The sequence below is a fragment of the Saccostrea cucullata genome, unplaced genomic scaffold, assembly GCF_032062105.1.
Source record: "Saccostrea cucullata isolate Sc308-1 unplaced genomic scaffold, CSIRO_AGI_Scuc_v1 ctg291, whole genome shotgun sequence".
In the NCBI taxonomy this organism is placed as follows: domain Eukaryota; kingdom Metazoa; phylum Mollusca; class Bivalvia; order Ostreida; family Ostreidae; genus Saccostrea; species Saccostrea cuccullata.
Window position 1 is genome coordinate 158,899 of NW_026928165.1, and position 22,173 is coordinate 181,071.

Below are 22,173 nucleotides of genomic sequence, written 5' to 3' on the forward strand. Positions count from 1 at the left end.
GCAAAAGAAGCTGAGAAAGCTGCTTCTGAACAAAGAATGGGAGATCTCTATCAGATAACAAAAAAGTTGAGTGGAAGGAAAAGAGAAACAAACATGCCTGTGAAGGACAAGCAAGGAAATCTCATTACATCCGAAAGGGAACAGGATGAAAGATGGAGAGAACATTTTGAAGAAGTGTTGAACTGGAACCTAAAGAACTGGCACACATACCGGAAGCTGAAGCTGATTTAGAAATTGAAACAGAGGTACCATCTAAAGCTGAAATACTCAAAGCAATAACAGCCCTTAAGAACAACAAAGCACCTGGAAATGACCAAATGCCAGCAGAGCTATTCAAAGCAGATCCAAACCTTGCAGCAGACATCTTACACTCATTATTCACCAAGATCTGGAATAGTAATACAATACCAACGACATGGTCCAAAGGAAATATCATTAAAGTGCCAAAGAAAGGAGATCTTACCAACTGCGATAACTGGAGGGGCATCACATTACTATCAATACCTAGTATATTCAGCAGAATAATTATCGACAGAATTAAAACTGCAATAGATGCCAAAATAAGACAAGAGCAAGCAGGTTTTAGGAAAGGAAAAAGCTGTTGCGACCAGGTGTTTACCATACGAAATATTATAGAGCAATGTGCAGAGTGGTAAAGACAGCTTATAATAAACTTTATAGATTTCGAAAAAGCCTTTGACAGTATCCACAGGGAAAATCTATGGAAGATCTTAAGACATTATGGAATACCATCAAAGATAGTAGAACTGATAAAAGCTTTTTACGTGGAGTTTAATTGCTCTATAGGCAGCTCATCAGAGCATGCTTCATAGTAAAATCTGGCGTGAGGCAGGGATGTGTTATGTCAGCTATCCTATTTATTCTAGCAATTGACTGGGTAATGAAATCAACCCTAAATGGAAATAACACAGGAATAAGATGGACACTCTTTACCAATCTTGAAGACCTAGACTATGCAGATGACTTGGCCCTACTATCACATCTGGAAAAGCATATGCAAAGTAAAACAACAAAATTACAGAGAAATGCAGAAAAAATTGGATTAAAAATCAATACCAGGAAAACAGAAGTTATGTCATTAAACACCAAACAACCAGCAAGAATACAGGTTAATGGAAACGACCTGAACAACTCAACAACATTTACCTATCTTGGTAGCATAGTAACATCGGATGGAGGTGCAGACAAAGATATAAAGGCCAGACTAAGTAAAGCTAGAGGTGCCTTCATCAGCCTGAAGAGCATATGGAAAACAAATGACATAAGTAGAAGGACAAAATTAAGAATATATAACAGCTGCGTACTGTCTGTCCTACTCTATGGGTCAGAATGCTGGAGAATGACAGAAGGAGACATATGCAAACTCTCTAGTTTCCACAATGGTTGCCTCAGAAAGATCATGAGGATTTTCTGGCCAAACAAAATCACAAATGTGGAACTACAAGAGAAAGCCAACACAGACAATATACGAACATTGTTAACAAAACGGAGATGGCGATGGATAGGGCATGTGTTGAGGAAGCCAGCCGACAACATCACCAAAGTAGCCCTTAGATGGACACCAGAGGGGAAGAGGAAACCTGGTCGGCCAAAAACCACCTGGCGAAGGACAGTTGAGAAGGAAATGAGGGACCACAGGCTAACGTGGGGAGAGTTAGAAAAAATTGCTAAAGATAGAGAGAAGTGGAGAAATCTAGTCCTTGCCCTATGTGCCCACGGGCATAACAAGGACTAGGTAGGTAGGTAGTTTCTGTAATAACCTTTGTACTTTGATTAGCTTAAGAAAATTTTTGATACTATGATTTTCTAATAAAAGCTTTTTCAATTGTTAATCTGACGTACGTAGATAAGAATTTTAGTACTTTGGTATAGTAAAGTTCAGATATGAAAGAAGGGCTTCTAAGGCCATTTTATGTGGGATCAGGTGCCATGGAGGAGTAAGTATCCCCTGTCGAAAAAAAATTCGTAGACAATTCAGTGTGAAAATAATAGTCCTATTATATATCAGATTGAAGGCTACAGAAAGAGACTTCTTTTATGAAGACGTTTTTGAATAAATTCTGATTTATATGAGTACATAATAAGTCTGCTAATAACATGGGAGTTGCAAAGATTGTTGGAAATCTTGATCTCCCAAAACAGATATTGTCAATATGAAATTCAAGCATCTTTTAAATATCAACTTCGCAATATTTGTGAGTTAAATAAAAAAAGATGACTATAACAATTGTGCAAAAGACCTATGCAAGGTAAGTATAAACTTGCGAATTCCATTTTTATTAAAAAAATAACAACTATGAATAAAGTAAAAAAAAAAGTCTAAGGGTTTATTTAGTGTGGGGCATTGCTGCATAACATCATGTAAATTTTGAAATTTCAAATTGTCGAAGCATTTAATAGCAAACTAAATAATTTAATATGCTGTAGTTTTTTTCCCCTGGAGTAAGCAGTTCGCTTGGAAGTGGGTGGTGCTTTCAAAATGATATTGAGGAAGGGTGTGTTTAATAAATATTTATAGCACTTTAATATTTTACACAGACAAAAAGCTTACAAGAAATATAATGAATCTATTTACAAACTGCAAATTCTACCGGAAGAATAGGATCGAAAAATTAAATTTTAAGTATTTTCAAATTGAAGATCTTACCTCAGAAATATCTCTTCAACACCGTCTGAAAAGAACGGTAATGAGAATAAAATAATTCAATTCAACTTGCCTAAAATTAAAATACTCACTATAAAAAATAAATTTTTGCCGTAAAATGATTTGGAAAATTCCAATAAAATAATAATATGTAGAGAAAGAGAAATCAGTGTTTAATGGTTTGTAATAGTTGGATATTTAGACAGCGGAAATTTCAGCTTGGGACCGGTGAAGAGGTGTATCGATTAGCACTACTCACTAAAACTCTTACAGACATATCCCTGCCATTCATTTTGTTGCATCCAATGTTGCTAGAAAGAGCGGGCCTTACAATTTGTCTATTTTTTCTTGTTAAAACCGCGAAAACATTCCCCAATTACTGTAGAATAACGATGCTTCAGTATTCATTTTTGCACTTTCTCCGTCTGAAATCGGCGCTCTGGAATTAGGTCTCAATGCATTTTTTATATGAAGGACTTAGACGCTTGGACAATGTGGTTGATCAATTCAGGTATGTCTTTCCCATTAATTCAAAGGAATTACTATAAATGCCAAATTCTCAAGTTCAAATAAATATTTTTAAGAAATAAAATCAATCTGAAAACGTTATTTTTTTTTGAATAAGAATTTCATTGAACAAGCTAAGTTCGAGGTTGCAAATTCAAATCAATTTCAAGAGCCATCAATAGCAAATCTCTGTGATGCTATAGATTGCAGTGTTTAATTATTCATTATTCTCTACACTTTCATGTCTTTACTTTTATCTCTGTTGTCTTTTGATATGTTCATGTAAATGTATGTAATTAAATCTCTTTTTTAAAAATTATAATTAAAAACTGAAATTGAGAAATGTGTCACTAGAATTTGGCCAAATTTTTGCTCGAAATAAAAATTTGCTTTGTTGTGCATTGTTCTTTTGGGTAAATTAATTCGAAGGGGAAAACAGCCACAATACTAAGGGGAAAACATGTACAATTAGCTGAGTAACAAATTATCTTCATCTTTGAGGAAGAAGTTGATAGAAACTTAAAACTGTACTTCGCCATCAAGGTGTCTTTATCAAAATGAAATAAGTTTTGAACATTGAACATGTTTTTTTTCAGGGTCCAATTATTAAACAAAAACTCTTGAGATTAATGGCATAACTTTTCCAAAGAGAATCTTTGAGAAAAAGAAAATCTAGAGGATCTTCAAATGAAATCTAAGAATTGTGAATAATTTCATTGAAATTGCGGTGCCTTCCTTATTTTTTCATTCAAATCTTGACGTACACCCCGATTGATTGATATAAATATTCATTTTCAAAAGAAGATTAATATTCTGTCGGAGATTATTTTGATATCCTAATTGACGGTCCCGTACTGGTACAACTGATTTATTGGTATTTGGTGCCGACCGCCGTATTGGAGCATGATATATTGATAATTGATTGCTCTGTTTGTCAGAAATGTGCAAAAAAGCAATATTTTTTACTCTTGCCTGACTTGACAACAAACATAATATTCAACTCGCGGTGTCTTTCGGATAATTTAGCTTGCATAATATCTTATTTAATAAATGACGCTTCTTCGGCGTAAGCTGTTCGAATCATACTTATACACTAAGTCTCTATCCTTTCTGATCTAGTACTGTCAATCCGATTTTTTTTCATCCTCTGAAAAAAGCGTATAATCATGTATATGCATTCTTTTGTGTACTTTTATGCGAATCGTAAGTAAGGTTTAATTAGGGAAGAGGTTTTTAAAAGTAAGAAAAATAAGGAAGACGAACGTTATTTTGCTTGTTCTTCATTGTGACCGTGATAGTCCCCTACCGATGACACTGGATAGTACAACAGATTTCTTCTGTGTCTGGCATTAGACCTGTCCGACTTTTCGGATTATTTTTCAAACGCTCGTAGTTTTTGGTATGCCAGTCTATTACTCGTACAGTAGTTTTTTAAGGTGAACCAAACTGAACAAGTTGAAATGGAACTTATATTGATTTTAGATATTATTAATTTTTGTTGAGATTAAATTTCATGATTTAAAAAATAAAAACTGCTGAATCATAAATTTTGGACAAAAATGTCGTTCCATTATATGTTAGAAATTAAATGTATAGTTATTTTTTCATTCATTTTTTTATAAACCTCAACTACAAACACAAATAAAAATTGTGTTCAACAATCGTTTCGTTGTTCTATATGATTATGAAATATTCCTAGAATGCTTGTTAAACAAGCTTATTTACAATTACTGTGAAAAGCAACGTGCATAGCTACGAAATATTATATAATCAGACTGGTTAACGGATTTCTGTTGTGTTCATTTTCAAACAATTTTTGAAACGAAATTGAAATGTGTAAAAAAGCATCTTTTCATTTTTCAGAAAATCACATTTGGATTTCGTGGATTACCTGTCTGTAATGTACATTCCATGAGAATGATTTTTTCAGAGTTTCACAGTATTGGAAGTGTTTATCATTGCTTGTATTTTTTCTCATCGTTATCGTTCGTTGTTTCATTTATGTTTAACTACAGTGCCGAATCACCCCCACCATTTATAAACTTTTCAAACATATCTAAGACGGTTCCACAAACCCCAAATACCTCCATATCTTCCGACATTGACGTCGTGGCAGAATTTTTAAAAATCGTGGCACAATTTGAACAAAATAAAGAAAATTGCAAGGCTGGGCAATACGATTTAGGAGAAGGAGTGATAAAGCAATACGGAAAGAATCGCTTCAAACAACAGGCTTTAGTAGCGGTTAACAGAGCAAACCTTTTAACAAGATTGTGGAAAGAAGCAGAACCGGAAGTGCTGAATTCGGAATACCTCTTTTTCACTCAAGTTCGTAATTTTGTTGAGGGGGATGATGAAATTTTCGCTGCTGGGAATTGCTATGACTACATGGAATTTAAGGACTATTATCTATTCTGTCCGTATGCTTACCGAATGGAGGACGGTAGAATTAATGTTAAGGATCTTTCAGTGGAGTATGACTACTTAGGAAATACTTCCGAGTTCTTCTATTCCGCTAAAGTCAATGCAGGAAAGCTAGAGAATTTCAATTTCACGAATGGTAAGTAAGCATGCTTTTTAATTTTACTCTCTCTCTCTCTCTACAGCTTCACAAAAAGGCCAAAATACTCAACTTACAGATGTAAACATGTTTATGTATTGTTTATTTTGTTGCAATGTGTAAACAGGCATAATTTTTCTATTTCACTCTTGAATGGTAACGGTGCACTTTTTTTTTTACAATGTAATTAAACATTGTACCTGACCATTATTTTATATTTATACTTACATTATTTTGTTGGATAGAGGAGATTTGATTGCTGTTTAAAACATGTCAGTCTGTGTTTTCTTTATTTAAAACCAAATCCATATCAAAGAGTACAGTTGCAAAAATTTTAAATTATATCATCATCTCGCCTAAGGTTAAAGACAAATATTCCAGTTAAGTCGAGATAATCCACATGTACGGTACGAACTTATGGATCGGCAGTATTTCTGTGAAGATATTATTATTCATGGTGTTTATCTCTCTTTTAGTTCCATGCAATTTGACTGCTGTCAAGAGGTCTATTTTTACTCCAACACCTTGCCAGCGATAGCATACTTAAATGGGAGTAATACAGAGTAGTGTAAATGTATTGATATTTCTGAATTCCTCACATTTTTTCTGGATTTTGTAGATAATTTTCTTGTCCCAGAGAATCTTTACTGTCACAATCTTTTTTGACCTCCTCCCCGTACAATGGACAGAAAACGATTGAAAAACTTCAATTGATGTTATCTAAGAAATAATGTATTTGACTTCCTATTACAACTTCAGCTACAGGGGATAAAAATATTTACATGTGAAAAATATATGTGTTACATAATCTAACAATTTTAAGGAAATGGCATCCCCCACCTCATTCCACTTGTTTGGTTAGTTTACCAGGCGAGGTTAGTCCAGAATCGAATTCCTAAGGACACGCCCACCAGTTCCGTCTCATGAATTAGGTAGTTTTGTGTTTTGGATGATCACATGTAACTTTACAAAATACTCTTGTATTAATATCTCAGCCTCCCCTACCCCCTCCACTCCAAAATTTGGTTTAAAAATCTCTGTAAATCTCTCTAAAAATTTAAAAAAAAAAACACTCTTGTATTAATATCTCAGCCTCCCCTACCCCCTCCACTCCAAAATTTGGTTTTTAAATCTCTTTGTTAATTTCTCGAAAAATTAAAAAATATATATTATCTTCAAATTAACACCATCGGTTATTCTTTCTGTCGTTAGATTCTTCAAATACACAGCAGAGCACTGTGTTTTCTTCTATATCGAAGCTTTTCTTACTTATATTCATTTTTGTACTTGCTCAAGAGGCTGCCCAGTATAGGATTTTCAGAGAATTTATGTGCTTGGTAGTAAAGGTTGTGTAAAGCAGTTAAAATTGAAATGAGTCCTCACTTTCTACAATAATCAGAAAATATTAGACCTGGCGAGTAAAATTGAAACTTAATTAGCCCCAATAAATTGAAATCATTGTCAAGATCAAACGGATTCAATCCTTTGAATATTCAGACTTCAACTGGTAACTAAACTTAATTAATCGTGTTTCCGCAAATAAATCGTCTGGAAGGAAATCTGCTTTTTCAAAGTAAAAAACTACATTGTATTTTGCATAAAAATGCATAAAAGTACAAGATCAAACGTCAAGAATGTGATAGAACCGTTCGTTACTGCATATGCGCAAAATTAATATAAGTACCAGTCATAATCCCATGTTTCCTAACCACCTTCGTCATTAAAAATGTCGTTTGGTGCTTGCCCATGTTTGTCATTGAGATGATCTTATGAAATATCAGAAAATGTGCCCAAAAACTGTTACTTGATATACATTATATACTACTAAAAACATACTTGAAAAGTTTGTTTGATATATTCTCGTTAGATATTAACCATAATGCGATATCAACTAAAAGAACGAATACACTTTTATCTTACTCCTATATATAGCGTTTTTTTCAATTCTTAGCCCTCTCAGCAAAACTTGAATATGAAATCATTTTAGTCCATTAAAAACTGTAAGCGTAAACTGTAAAGGAACCTTTACTATGTGCTAATCAAAGAGGTTTTCATTTCAATGCTTGTATTACTGTACTGATTCAAAAACTTAAATCGCGCCAAGCAGCAACTATTAAACATTACTTCATGCATCATATTTCATACATGTTTATCATCGAAGTGTTAACATCAACTTATGGTGAAAACAAACGTCAGATAATTTGAGCACCATCAATCAAATAAAATGTCACCTCTACTGCATCCATGTATTCTTATAAGAAATTCAAACAATTATGCACTTTGAAACCCGTACAATTAAATTTATTGATTGCTCCAATCATCTAATTTCATCACGTGTTTTGATTGAGAGAAACGACCGATCCTTGTATGAAGAAATTGATTCTGGAGACAACAAATTGTCTTTTATAGCAGGAAATTTTCTAATCTCAACGTCTTTGAAGCTACCATTAAAGGTAACGTTGCTGAAATTCACACAGTTAACTTGTTTTATAAGCCCTACTAAATGGTAGGTATAATCCTTCCATGGAACAGCATGGTTATGAATACCGTCAAAGGCAGGCAATGGCCTTGCCATATAATAGCACTCTGCAAAATGATCAGAGAAAAAATGAGTACAGTATCTAATAAAATGATTAATGTAACAATATGTTACGCTTCAAAATGATTATTGTATTTGACCGTAAGCTTTGTTCAGTTCAGAGACCTTGTAAGTTGTGTATATGCCAGTAACAATCCCTAACAATTATGAAATACTCTTTTATTCACTTGACAGCTATTTCTATTTATCTGCACCTGGAGCAACGAAAATGACTCAGTGACTTAACTGCAATGATTAATTTAATTTGTCACTTATATTTAAACCTTGGTATAGGAATCTTTAATACTTTTTGCTTGGTTCTTTTTTTTTGTTTCATTTCAGCCAGCATTCTTTCAAGAAAAATGGTTATAACGAATGAAATATGTAGAGATAAGCTCGGATAACGAACAATATTCAAGTCCAAAGGTCCATTAAAGGGGCTGGGTGGTCGTGACCATTTTTAGACTATTTCGATCTTCTTTAGAAGAAGAGCTCCATATAAAGATGCACAAAAATGATCAAATATTAAAACTAATATGTTTGATTTTTTTCTTTGTCAAATGATAGTTGACAGCTCAAGATATCATATCTAAAAATTTAACTTATATCTATATGTATTATATAAAAATTTGTTGTTAATTTGTTCACCCCCAGCCTCTTTAAACAATGCAAATCAAGAACAGAGCAAACGCGGACCTTCTAGATATCAGATATTGGAGATTAAGTGCAATGCAGAGGTGAACATCCTCTGCCGACCGACACACAAATCTTTTGATCCTTATCGTGATCGGGAAATAACGAACAAATCTGTTGACAATTCAGTGTGTAAATAATGCCCAAACGATAAGTATTAAAAAGTCAATCAGCATTAGATTTAATGATAGATTTTTTTTCTAAGAAGGTCATTGTATCGACCATAGAACGTTTAAATGATAACTTTAAACCAGAATGCCTGCTGATATTCTAGTTTCATCAACTTGTTTGTCAGTTATTAACGTCTTTTTAGAAATGTTCATGCGTAGAGCATGCTCTCGCGTATCAAATCTACTGAGAGATATACTCCTGTAAACCAGGGTACATTGCTGTATAAGTAAGAGAAATTGACATTTGAAAAGTTAAATTCATCACGTTTATCATAAAGCTTGGTTGTAAGATTACCATTATTTCCCCAGTAAAATATTCATATATGAAACAGATGTGTCAAAATCTTTGGTATCATCTTTAATTCAAACGCACCGGGATATATTGTGTCGACATAAGAATGGAGATAACCATTGTTAATTGACAAAACGTCGTCGATATATCTTAATGTCGAGTTAAAGACCATAGCAAATGATTTTTTTTCTTTTCGCTAATTAGACTTTGAAAAAATTCTGCTTCATATGAATACAGAAGTAGGTTTCATCATAACAATGCGCAATGTGAATTTCAGTAGATTGTTGGAAGACCTGGTCTCCAAAAACAACATAGATATTACCAATCAAGAAATTCAAGAATCATTTTTGATGAAATATGATGGCATTTTTTCCTTTCTTTTGATGACACCTGATTCCACCTCTGATTTTTTGGAGGTCCTTGTTTACTTTGCTCCTATTTTTTTTGTATTGTTTTATGGACATTTGATCTTGAATACTGTTCGTTATCTCCATATCTTTCATGGAGATCATGAACAGAATTCAAGCTCAAAAATTCATAATGAAGTCAATTTTGATATCAACTGCAGAGTACATGTATTTTTGTGTACGATGAGATTGTTTTTTGTAACAAAGTACTTTTACAAACACATGAACATGAAGTAATAACATTGTATTTTATGGAATCCAAAGTATCGATCGATTTTTTTTTTTTGTATTTCTTAAAATAAGTAATTTATAGATGCCTGTACAATTGTGGCGTCTCCATTAAGCGTAGTTTGTCTTAGTTTTGGTTGTGAAGAGATGGCTGCTTGCTGATCACCAGCATTCCTTGTTGTTGTAATATTAAGAATGAAGCATAAACATGATACAAAAATATTCCTTTATTGATTTTGCATTAGGTGTTAAATGTTACAGCGTGTTTGCACTCTACGATCTAATGTGAGCTTAGCGAAACTAATTAAGCGTTTTTCCTTCATGACTTGAAACAATCCTTACAAGATTTTATATATGAAATAAATAAGTCTATTTTCATTGCATCATTAATTATGTAGCAATTCTCATTCAAGCCCGATGCTTCCAGGCAAGGATGCACCTAAAATGGATCAGACAGAACGTCCTCGGCTTTGCTTTTTTTGTAATCTATGTATACAATTTCTTCATGTCTGAAACCTTGTGTGACAGGCATATTTACGATAAAACCTCAATTCCCAAAAGCTTTTAAGAAGCCTTTCGGGATATAATACACACCACGGTATAATGATTTCTCGTTATGACCAAAAGAATGGGTCAAAATGTTCACAGATCTTGTATTGTCCCCGGGAAGGATTAATAAGACGTTCAAAGTATCATCTGTTTAAGGAGAAATTACTTTCTTTGATATTATCACTGAAAAGTGACAATGAACTGATCCTATTAGCTAAGTAATTTTCTTTTAATAGGTCAATTGATTTGTACTTATATGCAGCGAACAGTTTTTGCAAGCTAACTTAGAACTTTAAAAATAAATCAAACTTAAAAGAAGAGGAAATTATATTGTAAGTCTCTGCCACAGTCTTAGGAAAAATAAATTTAGCAGTGCAATTACGTTTGCGTATTTCTGACAACAAAACAGCAAGAAAGATGTTGTAACATTTATTTCACTCAAACTTAATGTATACTTCATAGGAAGATTAATGTTGACATTTCATGAAAGAAATCTCCATTCGTAATAATCACTTAATTTGTGTACCAAAATCTAAAAGGGTTCTTTTTTTGTTACAGAGAATGGAAAAGAAAACATTTTTCAAAAGCACACTTATCAAATTTTGTTTTTAAAAATGCCTGTTCTTGTGCTTACTAAAGCTGTTGGCACATGTAATATCTATGCAATATCTGGAGATTGATGTTTTCATGAGAGGAAAAATTCTATCTTCTGTACTGTTTGCCTCCTGTCTATTTATGACGAGATACAGACCTCAAAGGTCTATCCATCATACAATTACAAGCTGACCAGCGTGAACCTCCTAGCAGTTGGTACATGTTAGATATTAATGCTAGTAATATCAAGGACCCTTGCTGACAAGGTCATTGATATCAAACAACTCAATTAAAAAAGCCATAAATCACTAGGTATATTTACAGTCTAATATTTCTCATCTTGTATTTAGGTTTCATCGATTATGCAAACATTGCACATCCAGTGAGAAGCTAAACATTTAATTATACCTACATAACCTCTGATAAACCGAGCTCTGATTTCTTGTCCACTCTCAGAATTCATTAATCTTCATTTATGTTTTTGTTGATGAAATATAAGCAGCACCCAAATTTTATATATTAAAACTTAGAAGATAACGATCAGTGATATAGATACGACAAAATAACGGACCTCTAAAACATCAGAGATATGATCAGGTGCCTAAAGTAAGTGTCTCCTATCGAATGGTCACACAAACCGTGATACATGCATTTATCAGGCAAAGGATTAATACGTAATCAATTTCTTTTTGAAACAATGACCTAGGTTTGAAAAATGCCAGTCAAAACAAGTTATCAAAAAGATAAGATGTTCATGTATTTGCGAAAGGATGACATTAAACAACATTAATGAAAGCTCTGTCAGAACAAAGTAAGAGTAAAAACAGTAATAACGGAAGAAAAATAAGGTCAGGTTGATGAGTGAAAAGCTGAATATATTTTTCCCCGAAAAGTTTGGTTCATTTTCGACTGTACTCGTATATATGAAACATACGCGACGTACTCCTTGGAGTTTTATTATTGTAACAGAGATATAACAAGTCGCAAAGTGAAAAAAGTGAAATTTGATCTGATGAAGCGTTGTCAATATACCTAAATGTCGAATTACAGACCACAGAAGAATTTTCATTTTTCTTTTTGCTCATGAAATTAATATTTCTTTTTGCTCATGTAGATATTCCCCTTCATAAATATATAAAACAAACAAGTCCGCTAATAAAGCTGATAACTTTGTGCTTTGCCATTAAAATACAAAAGAACATTGGAAGACAACGTCTCCAACGACTACATAAGTACTGAGGAAATCTTTGTAATAGCTATTTCAATTACTTCTTAAGATAAAAATATCCTTGTGAATGTACAAAAAATACACATATTTTTATTTAACATACTCAAGAGATTCATAAGAGAAATGAAGACTTTTTTACTTTTTGAAAGATTTTTGGTTTCTTAATTTTTAGCCTTTCCAATAAGTTACCTCCAGTCGTCATTTCAACTTCATTAACGTTCCGCAGTAGTATGTGTCAAGCAGGACTAAAGATGGAAAAAGGAAAAGAATAGTTTGAAAGATTTGTTATAAATTATATGTTGGAGTTCGTTTATAATTGAAAAGTCTGGGTTGCAATTGCTCTTGAATATCTGTTTTAGGAAAAACAGCGTCTAGAACTTCAACTTAAAATTCTCAAGCAATATTGAGATTTTTAACTCATGTTTATATACCTAAAGCTGAAAGACTACTATCTTTGTAATTCTGATGGATCTTAATGTCTATGATGGTTTACCATTTATAATCAGAACCACTATATTCAAGCCTGTATTTTGATATTGACATATCTAAAATATGAAACGTTTCAAGTTTTATTCGGGGAAGATGCAGACTTAATTGTTTGATGACTTGATTTAAGGAATAATAATCATATTATATGTACATGTTCAATAAATTATAGAAAATACATATTTATGCTAGATGTTGCATATAAGTTTATTGTTTTTTTCCCTGTTTTTTAAAAAAGTATTTACAGTATTCTCAGTTGATTTATCATGTGCATGTGACAAACAATGTTTTATAACACAAAAATTGAATATCTTTGGTGAATATGGGAAATTATTCTTACAATTTTCATTGTAAATATATTTTCATGAAGAGTATTCCTTAAATCTTTTTTCGTTGACAGATCTGTGCCAAAAAAAAAAACTGAGCGGAGCGCACTTAAGATTTCAGTCTCAGTTTTTTCAATAGGGATTAATAGTGGAAAACTGAGATTTCGATCAAATTTGAGTTCATCTCAGTTTTATGACTTCAGAGCCTGGTCTTAATTCTTTAAAACTCAGATACATGTAAGCATCATTTACATACCTTATTCTTATACTGAACCACTTTTAATGAATTTGGCCTAGCTACATTAGATTCGAACAAAGTTTTTTTTTTGTATCATCGCTCCATGCATTTGAAATCGTCATAATTAACATATTCAATACGATTAACTATTAAGAATATTTTAAAAAATGAAAAAGAGTTAGTTTCTTTCAGGTGAGAAGAAATAAATGACAAAAGCCTCCAAAGAAAGTGTTGTATTTACATAATCCTGCTTCTTCTGGGAACACAGAATTGGGAATTTAAAAAAAAGGGAATAGAGAATTCATATAGTGTTTTCATCAGAATGTTTGAGACACTTGAATTTTGGATTTTCCATCTTAGCTTTAAATATATTTAAACCAACCACAGTATCGTCATTTCCTGTCCTTAAAATTCATTTTATATGGTTATGCAGCCTTAGTTTCACATGATATGTGTAATTGTTCAACATATTTATAAAAATATCCACTAACAGATATGTTTTACAGTCAGGTGAGCATATCGTTAAAGTTACACTGAATATTTTTTTTCATTTATTTTATACTGTGAATTTGAATAACAATCTACCATACATATACTGGATTCCATAAAAATCTTAAGACGCAAATATACATTGCGGATTCTTGTAAATATTGTACTAAGACTTTCTTTACTCCTCATTAAATTGAAATAGGGAGAAACTTCAGGAGTACTGTACAACATTATATTCAAGAAGTGGTTAATAATGTTGATATTTAGAGCCTCAGTGAAACTTTAAAAAAAATTTGAAAACATAAAATTAAGTAAAAATCAATAAAATCAAAATGTACGACTTTCAACACTTTACACAACAACTATTCCCCCACGATAAAATCAGGTCCAGGCTTTTTGAATCCATAGACAGATACTTTTCTTCAATAAAAACAGGAAAAAATATAAGTCATTGGTCATTTGTAAAATTATTTTGTGAAAAAATTCTGATTGCGTATATAAGTACTCTAAAATTGATAGTAAAAAGATACTAGAATTTCTTATTGACAATACTTATGTATTTTTTGAAGATCAGTTCTTACAACAAAATGTTGGAATTCAGTTTTAGTAGACCTATTTTTCTATTCTTATCAAGCTTTATGTTTTCAAAAAATTCTAGATAAAAAAAACAACAAACAATTGTTTTTGCCTTCAGTTTGACATTTGAAATATTTATCGATCAATTAACAACAGTTCCTTCTATTCATATATCGAATCGATACATCCGAGTGAACTTGAAATAAAAACACCACAGAATTTTACACATCTGTTTCAGTTTAAGATATTTTACTAGAAAAAGACATAAATGATAATCTAACAGTAAGCTTTATGATAAAAGTGATGATTTAAACTTATCGGTCATCAAATACCTTAATGATGTAGGAATAAACTCCTTCTCACCTGCCTAAAGGGTTTATGTGTCCCTTTTGATTCGATATGCAAAAGCATGCTCTTCGTTCGATCAATTTAAATACCAGGCAAGCTATTAACCAACAAGTTAATGAAGCAAGGATATCAACAGTTTTTTATAACTATAAGGACTATAAGGAACACACAACAGTAAATAGACTTTGAACTTGAATACTTTCTTTACTGCACATGCTTGATGCATTGTCTATTATTTTATTTACACATTCCTATTTGATTTATATGATTAAATTTCTTTTTTTCCCATCAGATTATCAAATCATTTAAATTGTACAAATACATCTAATTTACGAGTATAATAAAAAGCATATATATGTGGATGGAAATATTGAAAAAAATGTACCATTAAAATTTTACAACGACGTGTGAATATATAATACAAAAAGGTTAATCTAAAGAAAAATTATTGATATTGCCGGCAATTTCACAACAAAGCATGAAGAATAAATGGCAATTATTGTGGTGAGTGTCCTGTTATGAACTCCTGTAATCTACAAATGATTGTGGGAAAGCGAAGGGCGTGATTTTTTAATGGAAATACTAGCATGCTCCTAATTTTAACAAAGGTGTCAAATTCTCTGCATGTTGAAGCAAAAAAAAAAAAATCATTAAACTTACATATATGAAATTGAACTAAAAGCACACCAAAAAGTCGGCAAAATTGAAAAATAAGAAATAAGGTAAAATGTCATATTTCAAGTATTGATGGCAATGCATCCCTTTTTGGGGGTATTTGGTTTTTTTTAACGTCCTTCTCGAGAATTTTTCACTTACATGGAGACGCCACCATTTGCCGGTGGAGAGCTGCAAAATGTCCTATACTTGGCACTCAGAGCCATTGAGTAGTTAGGGATCTTTTTGTGCCAACATCTACTGCGACACGGGACCTCGGTTTATGCGGTCTCATCCAAAGGACCAGTATCCTCTCATAGTGAGATTCGTACCTGCGACGTAAGGATCAATTCCTTACTCCGAGATTCTAGAACAGACTTAATCGCTGCATAAACATGACTAAACAGCTTCTAAACATAGCAACAATGTCTATCTACAAAAACAGCATTTGGATGCGAATATTTGCGTTTTAAAAGATACTTCGAGACGTTTAAAAACGTATTCGTGTCTCAATCCCTGTGCTTCCATTGTCTGCTTTCAAGCGATGCCTTGATTATCACAGATACCGACGGATGTCAACAGGGGCCTCCAAAGCAAGGAAGTATTTTACTTAAGCATAGATCGATATCTCTAATGTTTAAGGGAGGTTAATTTTTCATGACACAATCAATGACTGTATTAGATAGGTGATATCTTAGGTTTTTGTCTTGTTCTTTTTAGTAGTCTACAATACTTATTTTCATTGTCTCGATCATCTTTTTTAAAGTGATTCTTTTTTACACTTTTATTTGAGAGCAAAAAAGTATTTGTTAAGTATCAAAATTCTAATTTTGTATTATTTTCCGGAAAAATTTGCATTCAACATTCTTTTCATTTCGTAATTTCTGCAAAATGGATCATATATTTAAGTCATCATGAATATCATAATAGCAATATGATAACTACAACGTAGTTGATGATAAAAAATGGATTGCTCATGTCAAAAAGGCAGACTCCAAAATCATTTTGCTACAACTGTGTGTGTTTCTAGCGAGAATATAGATACATGTATATGAAGTTGTACTGTAAATTCAATAAATAGAAAATATAACATTCTTCTATTAAGCCTTAATAAGGAATCTATGGAAAGCCGTAGGGTACCCCCACATTATTATTATATTTTCCTATATATCTATACCAAAAATAATAATCTCATCCAAAACTCAAAAATCTTACATTATTATTATTTTCTGTAACAATTATAATCTTGTCTGTTAAATGTGTACACATTATTATTATTTTGCCCTACAATTATAATGATTCACTTCACATTAATCACAATAATAATCTTGCTCAGTCAATATGTAGACACATTATTATAATTTCTCGCCTCATGATTATAATCTTGTCAGTCCATGTTTAAATGTGTGCACATTATTATTATTTTGTCCTACAATTATAATGATCCAAACTTTACAATAATAATCTTGCCAGTCAATGTGGACACATTATTATAATTTTTCGCCTCATGATTATAATCTTGTCAGTCGATGTTTAATTTAAACATTATTTTTATTTCACCTCAAAATTATAATAATTATTCTTACTTTTAACAATTATAATCTTGTTTGCCCAAGCGAACACATTATTTTTATTTCGCTTCAATTTCATAGCAATTTTATTCCACATCGATCATACAATTATAATCTGTCTTACTCCAACAATAATAATCGCGACCAAAAAAGTTGCAACATTATTATTATTTAGACGCTTGAAATCAAACGTTTGTGTGATTCTGATGTACAGCACAATTACATTTTTGGGAAAGATTATTATTATTTGGACGCTTGAAAAAGTAAACGTTTGTCTGCCGAAGACAATCACGTGGTTTAAGGCCATGTGCTTCCGTATCCAACAGTGCCGAGTTCCGAGTTCGGCGCTAGTGAAAGGCAGGCGGTTTGTCGGTAAGTAAAGATGATTTTGTTATATTAATGTACAAGTAAGTAAATTACATTCATTCGATAAAGGAAATGTCTCAGAAATCAGCTGTCAGTATGCTGTTATTGAACGACAGCTTCGGAAGAAACTAGTTCGAATTATCTCTGTACTTTTGTATAGGAGATTGAGATTGCACCAATGCATGCCATTGGCAGCAAACACATATGTTTGTTGTTTAACTAAGGCACGGATCCAAATACTGCGGGGGGGGGGCACGTAAACTCGCCCAAACTTCAAAAACCTATTTCGTGTTGGGTGGGTGGGTAGTCGAAGACTTAATTCTAATGCTCTAACAGTCTAATGCTTCAAACCTTTGAATTTTCTTACTAATTTAACACACACAAATTTGCATTTACCAGGGGGTTCTGCGTTTTCCGAGGGGGGTCCAAGGTAACTTTTTTCTTGCTTTAGTATATAAATTTAATAACCTTGCAAATTCAGTGGGGGGTCCTCCCTCCCCCTCTAGATCTGTGCATGGTTTAACGTCCCTGTCGAGACTTTTTCACTCATGGAGACACCACCAATTATTAGTGGAGAGCAATCTAATTAAAATTAGATCTTTGATCCGCTCCAAACTGGAGCGGATCAAAGATCTAATTTTAATTAGATTGCAGTGGAGAGCTGCAAGTTTTGACTAATACTCAGCACTCAGGGCCATTGAACAGTGAGTCTAGGGATCTTTTTCTTGCCAGCACCTACTTTGACACGGGACCTCAGGGGCTGACAAATAGATTTTTAAGCCACTAGTCCAAGGGCAAGTACATGGTCAAAATTGACTTGCCCTTTCTGAATTTTTGCTTGCCCTACCATAAACTAATTCTGTATTTATAGATATTTTTTCAAAAAAAAAGAGGAAGACAAATGCTGAGTAAATCATACAAGCCCTTATGCCCAGCTTTAAATTTATTGCCTACAAATAAATTCTATTTTTTATGTCACTTGCCCCTGGGCAAGTGGTTGATAAAATTTCACTTGCCCACTCCTAAAATTCACTAGCCCCAGGCATCGGGCAATGGGATTTTTCATTTCCTGGACCTGTATATATACGGTTTCATCCAAATGACCTGTCTTTACGTCCCACTGAGGGATTCGAACCCAAAACATAAGGATCAACTCCTTTCTCTGCAGCTTTAAGAGCAAATGCTCTAACCACTGCTCCATATGGGCGACCCATATGGGCGACCCTATGTTAGTTATCAAGAGCGATGTTATTGTGTTAAATTTTACAACTTACTGGGTGTGTTCAATTAACTACCAATAAACTGCACAATAAAACACTAAACACATTCAGGAATCATTCTTGTGTTGGAATTGTTTTTAGCTCACCTGCTCAATGATTTCAAGCCACTGCCATTAAAAGAGTCAACTGACAATTTCTAAATATGAAACATTTCAGAATTTCTGAAATTCTACATTTTTTGTTCAATCATCAGTCATCATGAGAAATTGAAAATATATTGTAGCTTTTAAAGAATTATTTGCACATGTACATTTAATTTTAGGAGCAACAAAGAGTCTTGATTTTAAGAGGCATGCAAGAAAACAGGCAGTGTTGAAAAGAAAGAAAAAGATTTTCAAGAATTGCAGATGACACACTGAGGTGAAAAGAAAAATAATGGTTAGAAAGAATTAAAATTATATATTTATTACAGTGGCAGATTTATCGAGGGGGAGGGGGGTTAAGAAAATGTAACGGGTACTTGGAAAGTTTTACATTGAGATTTATATTTTTTTTATTCTCCAGAAATATATTGGTATGTTTAGAACAGACAGTCATCTACTTTATGAATAATTATTTGCAATTTAGCTTGCCTGAGTCTAATGCCCTGTTCACAGGGAGAGTTTAATTCCAATTAAACGTAAGTTACTGCAAATTAAATGTGAACAGCATTCACATGGAGAATTTAATGCGAATAAGTTTAATTTGAATTAATTTACTGTGCTTTAAATTACTTTGCATTAGCTCCATGTGAATGCTAAGCGAAGCTAATTCAAATTAAATTTTGCATGCGTAAGGCCTGAATTAAGTCACAGGCCGCATGTCAATAGTTGGATTTAGGTATCGGTGCTATTTTTGGTTGAAAAAGAAAGGAAAATTATATTAATCACTAAATTTTATAACAAACACTATGCCATTGATTTTTATGTCAATTGAATCTGCTTGGCACACATGATGTGAATAACAAATGACGTCATAATAGCATTGCTGATAGCTCTAAGTAGAAATAAAATTTTGATTCACTTTAGTTTACTTCACTTTAGCTGTCGTGTGAACGCAATTTAATTTGCATTATTTTACTTTGCATTGATTTACTGTGAATTATACTCTCCATTTGAAAAGAGCATAAGGCTCAAGTAAACTTTTCGGACTAGGAAGACATAGTGTCTGGCATCTGTTTATCATACCCCCAGGGTTAGGGTGGGGCCACAATGGAAATTTTAGTTTTACACAAGAATACAAAGGAAAGAACATTAGAAATCTTCTAAGGCCATGATTAGTCAAAGAAATAGAAAGCATCCTCAATTGATGTAGATTTAAGCTTGTTCAAATCATGCCCGCTTCCCCTTCCCTTAGGATTATTTTGGGCCCAGTAAGTATGAATAATTACTTTTCAATACTGAAAGTCAAAGAACTAAGGTGAGCAATGTGACCCATTGGTCTTTTATTTGACCGTCATCATTTCTGTGCAAATATCCTAGTGTATGTTCATTTTTTTTGGGGGGGGGGGGGGTTGTTGCACCATACTTTGCAAATAAAGATGCATAATAAAATTGCCAAAAGAAGTTTAAATATTTTTTTAGAAATTCATGCAAGTTACAAAGGATATTGTGAGAAATAAGGAGGTTTTTTTTTTGATAAAGGGAAATGACTTGCAAATGGACATTTTTTTAATTCATGTCAGAATTTAATGCCAGGTCTGTTCAAACAAGAAAAACCCAGTTTGCGGTCACATTGGGTGCCCTCCACTTGTCATATTTATCATGAAAACAAGATGTATTTGTGAAAGCTATATTTAGCATATAGGTCTCGGTCAAGGTCACAAGGTCATTGACCTTGATGTCATTTGAGAGAACTTTATTAGTGCAGGATGCATTCCAAATATGAAGTCTCTATCTCATGGTTCGTAAGTTATGGTGAAGGTTAAAGTTGACAACAGACAGACAAACAGATAAACAGACAAACAGACAGAACAAAAACAATATACGCCCTGGATCTATTGATCCGGGCGCATAAAAATTCTCCATCCTATCAATTTTTCCCATGATTATGCATGTCAATGATAATTATAAAAATTCTTATTGTGTTTTTAATGTTATTTTTCAGGGTTCAGGAACCATAAATTTGATGTTGGAGTTTGAATTTCATCCTGATAGACTTTGAGCACATCATAAGTTTTAGACCTATGGAAAAATCTTGTAGTTGGAAGATAAGGAAAACACCGCCGTGAAAAAAATCAGAGAAATCTTGATAGAAGAGTGTGCTGGCCTGGACAAAAAGTTGCAATGTGAATAACTTAGAAGAAAGAAGAGTCTTGGCAAATTTCAGAGAATTCTTGATGAAAGATTGCATGTGTTGTTCCTGTTGTTCTATGATCTTTGTCCTTTCAACAATATTTAACACTTTATTTGAAGTGACGCATTTTTGATTTTCATTATTGAAATAGTTACATTTGATACCCTATTTAACCATTGGGCCAAGAAAGGTGAATACTCATATGGAATCATTCAAGTTTGTACAAATCATGACCCCTTGGGTGTAGAGTTGGGGCCACACTGAAATTTCAAACTTGTAGGAAAAAAGGCCACAGTCAAAAATATAAAAGCATCCATATTTAGTGTAGGTTCAATTTTGTCAAATCATACCGCTCCCTTTTAGGGGTAGGTCAGGGCTATTTATGCATCTGAGTTTTTCAATACAAAACTGATTTTTGCTTTTTTCTTAGCCACAGTGCTCAGGTGAACCAGTTGGTCCCTGTCAGAGCCTCTTGTTCAATATGTATATACATTTACCAAAATATTGAGGCATTTGCTATTTGAATATTTTGCAATTAGATTTGTTTATTTTTAGCTCTACTGGTCAGAGACCAGAAGAGCTTATGCAATAGTAAGGTGTCCGTCTAGCTGTCTGTCCGTCTGTCTAGCTGTCTGTCTTTCTGTAAAAAAATTTTCAAAACGCTACTCCTCCTACAGTTTTGGTCTGATTTTAATATAACTTGGCACACAAGTAGACTACACTAAGATACGTAAAATAGTGCATCGGTTTTTGATTTCAATGAACAGTGTTGCCATGGTTACTAAAAATAGAAATTTCTGTGAAATTCCTTTAAAATGCTACTCCTTCTACAGTTTTGGTCTGATTTCAATATAACTTGGCACACAAGTTGACTACTCTGTGATACATACTAGTAATTTAGTGCATCAGTTTTTGATTACGATGAATGGTGTTGCCATTGTTTCTTAAAATAGAAATGTCTGTGAAATTCCTTTAAAACGCTACTCCTTCTAAAGTTTTGATCTGATGGCAATGGCTTCTTTTCTCATCCTTTGTTATAATTACAAACCAGTAGAGCTACAGTCTCGACAGAGACTTCTGGTTCCTGAAAGTAA

The 22,173-nt window shown here is 33.0% G+C and overlaps 1 protein-coding gene across 1 annotated transcript in view; it reads left to right on the forward strand.

Annotated features, from left to right (window-relative positions):
- Nucleotides 1-3,008: 3,008 nt before the first annotated feature.
- LOC134276668 (probable G-protein coupled receptor CG31760) overlaps nt 3,009-22,173 on the forward strand; it is a 49,166-nt gene continuing 30,001 nt past the window's right edge. Inside the window, exons 1-2 of the mRNA XM_062758942.1 lie at nt 3,009-3,176; nt 5,036-5,732. Of these exons, the coding sequence (XP_062614926.1) occupies nt 5,084-5,732 (649 nt within the window). The 5' untranslated portion in view covers nt 3,009-3,176; nt 5,036-5,083. The remainder of the gene's footprint in view (nt 3,177-5,035; nt 5,733-22,173) is intronic.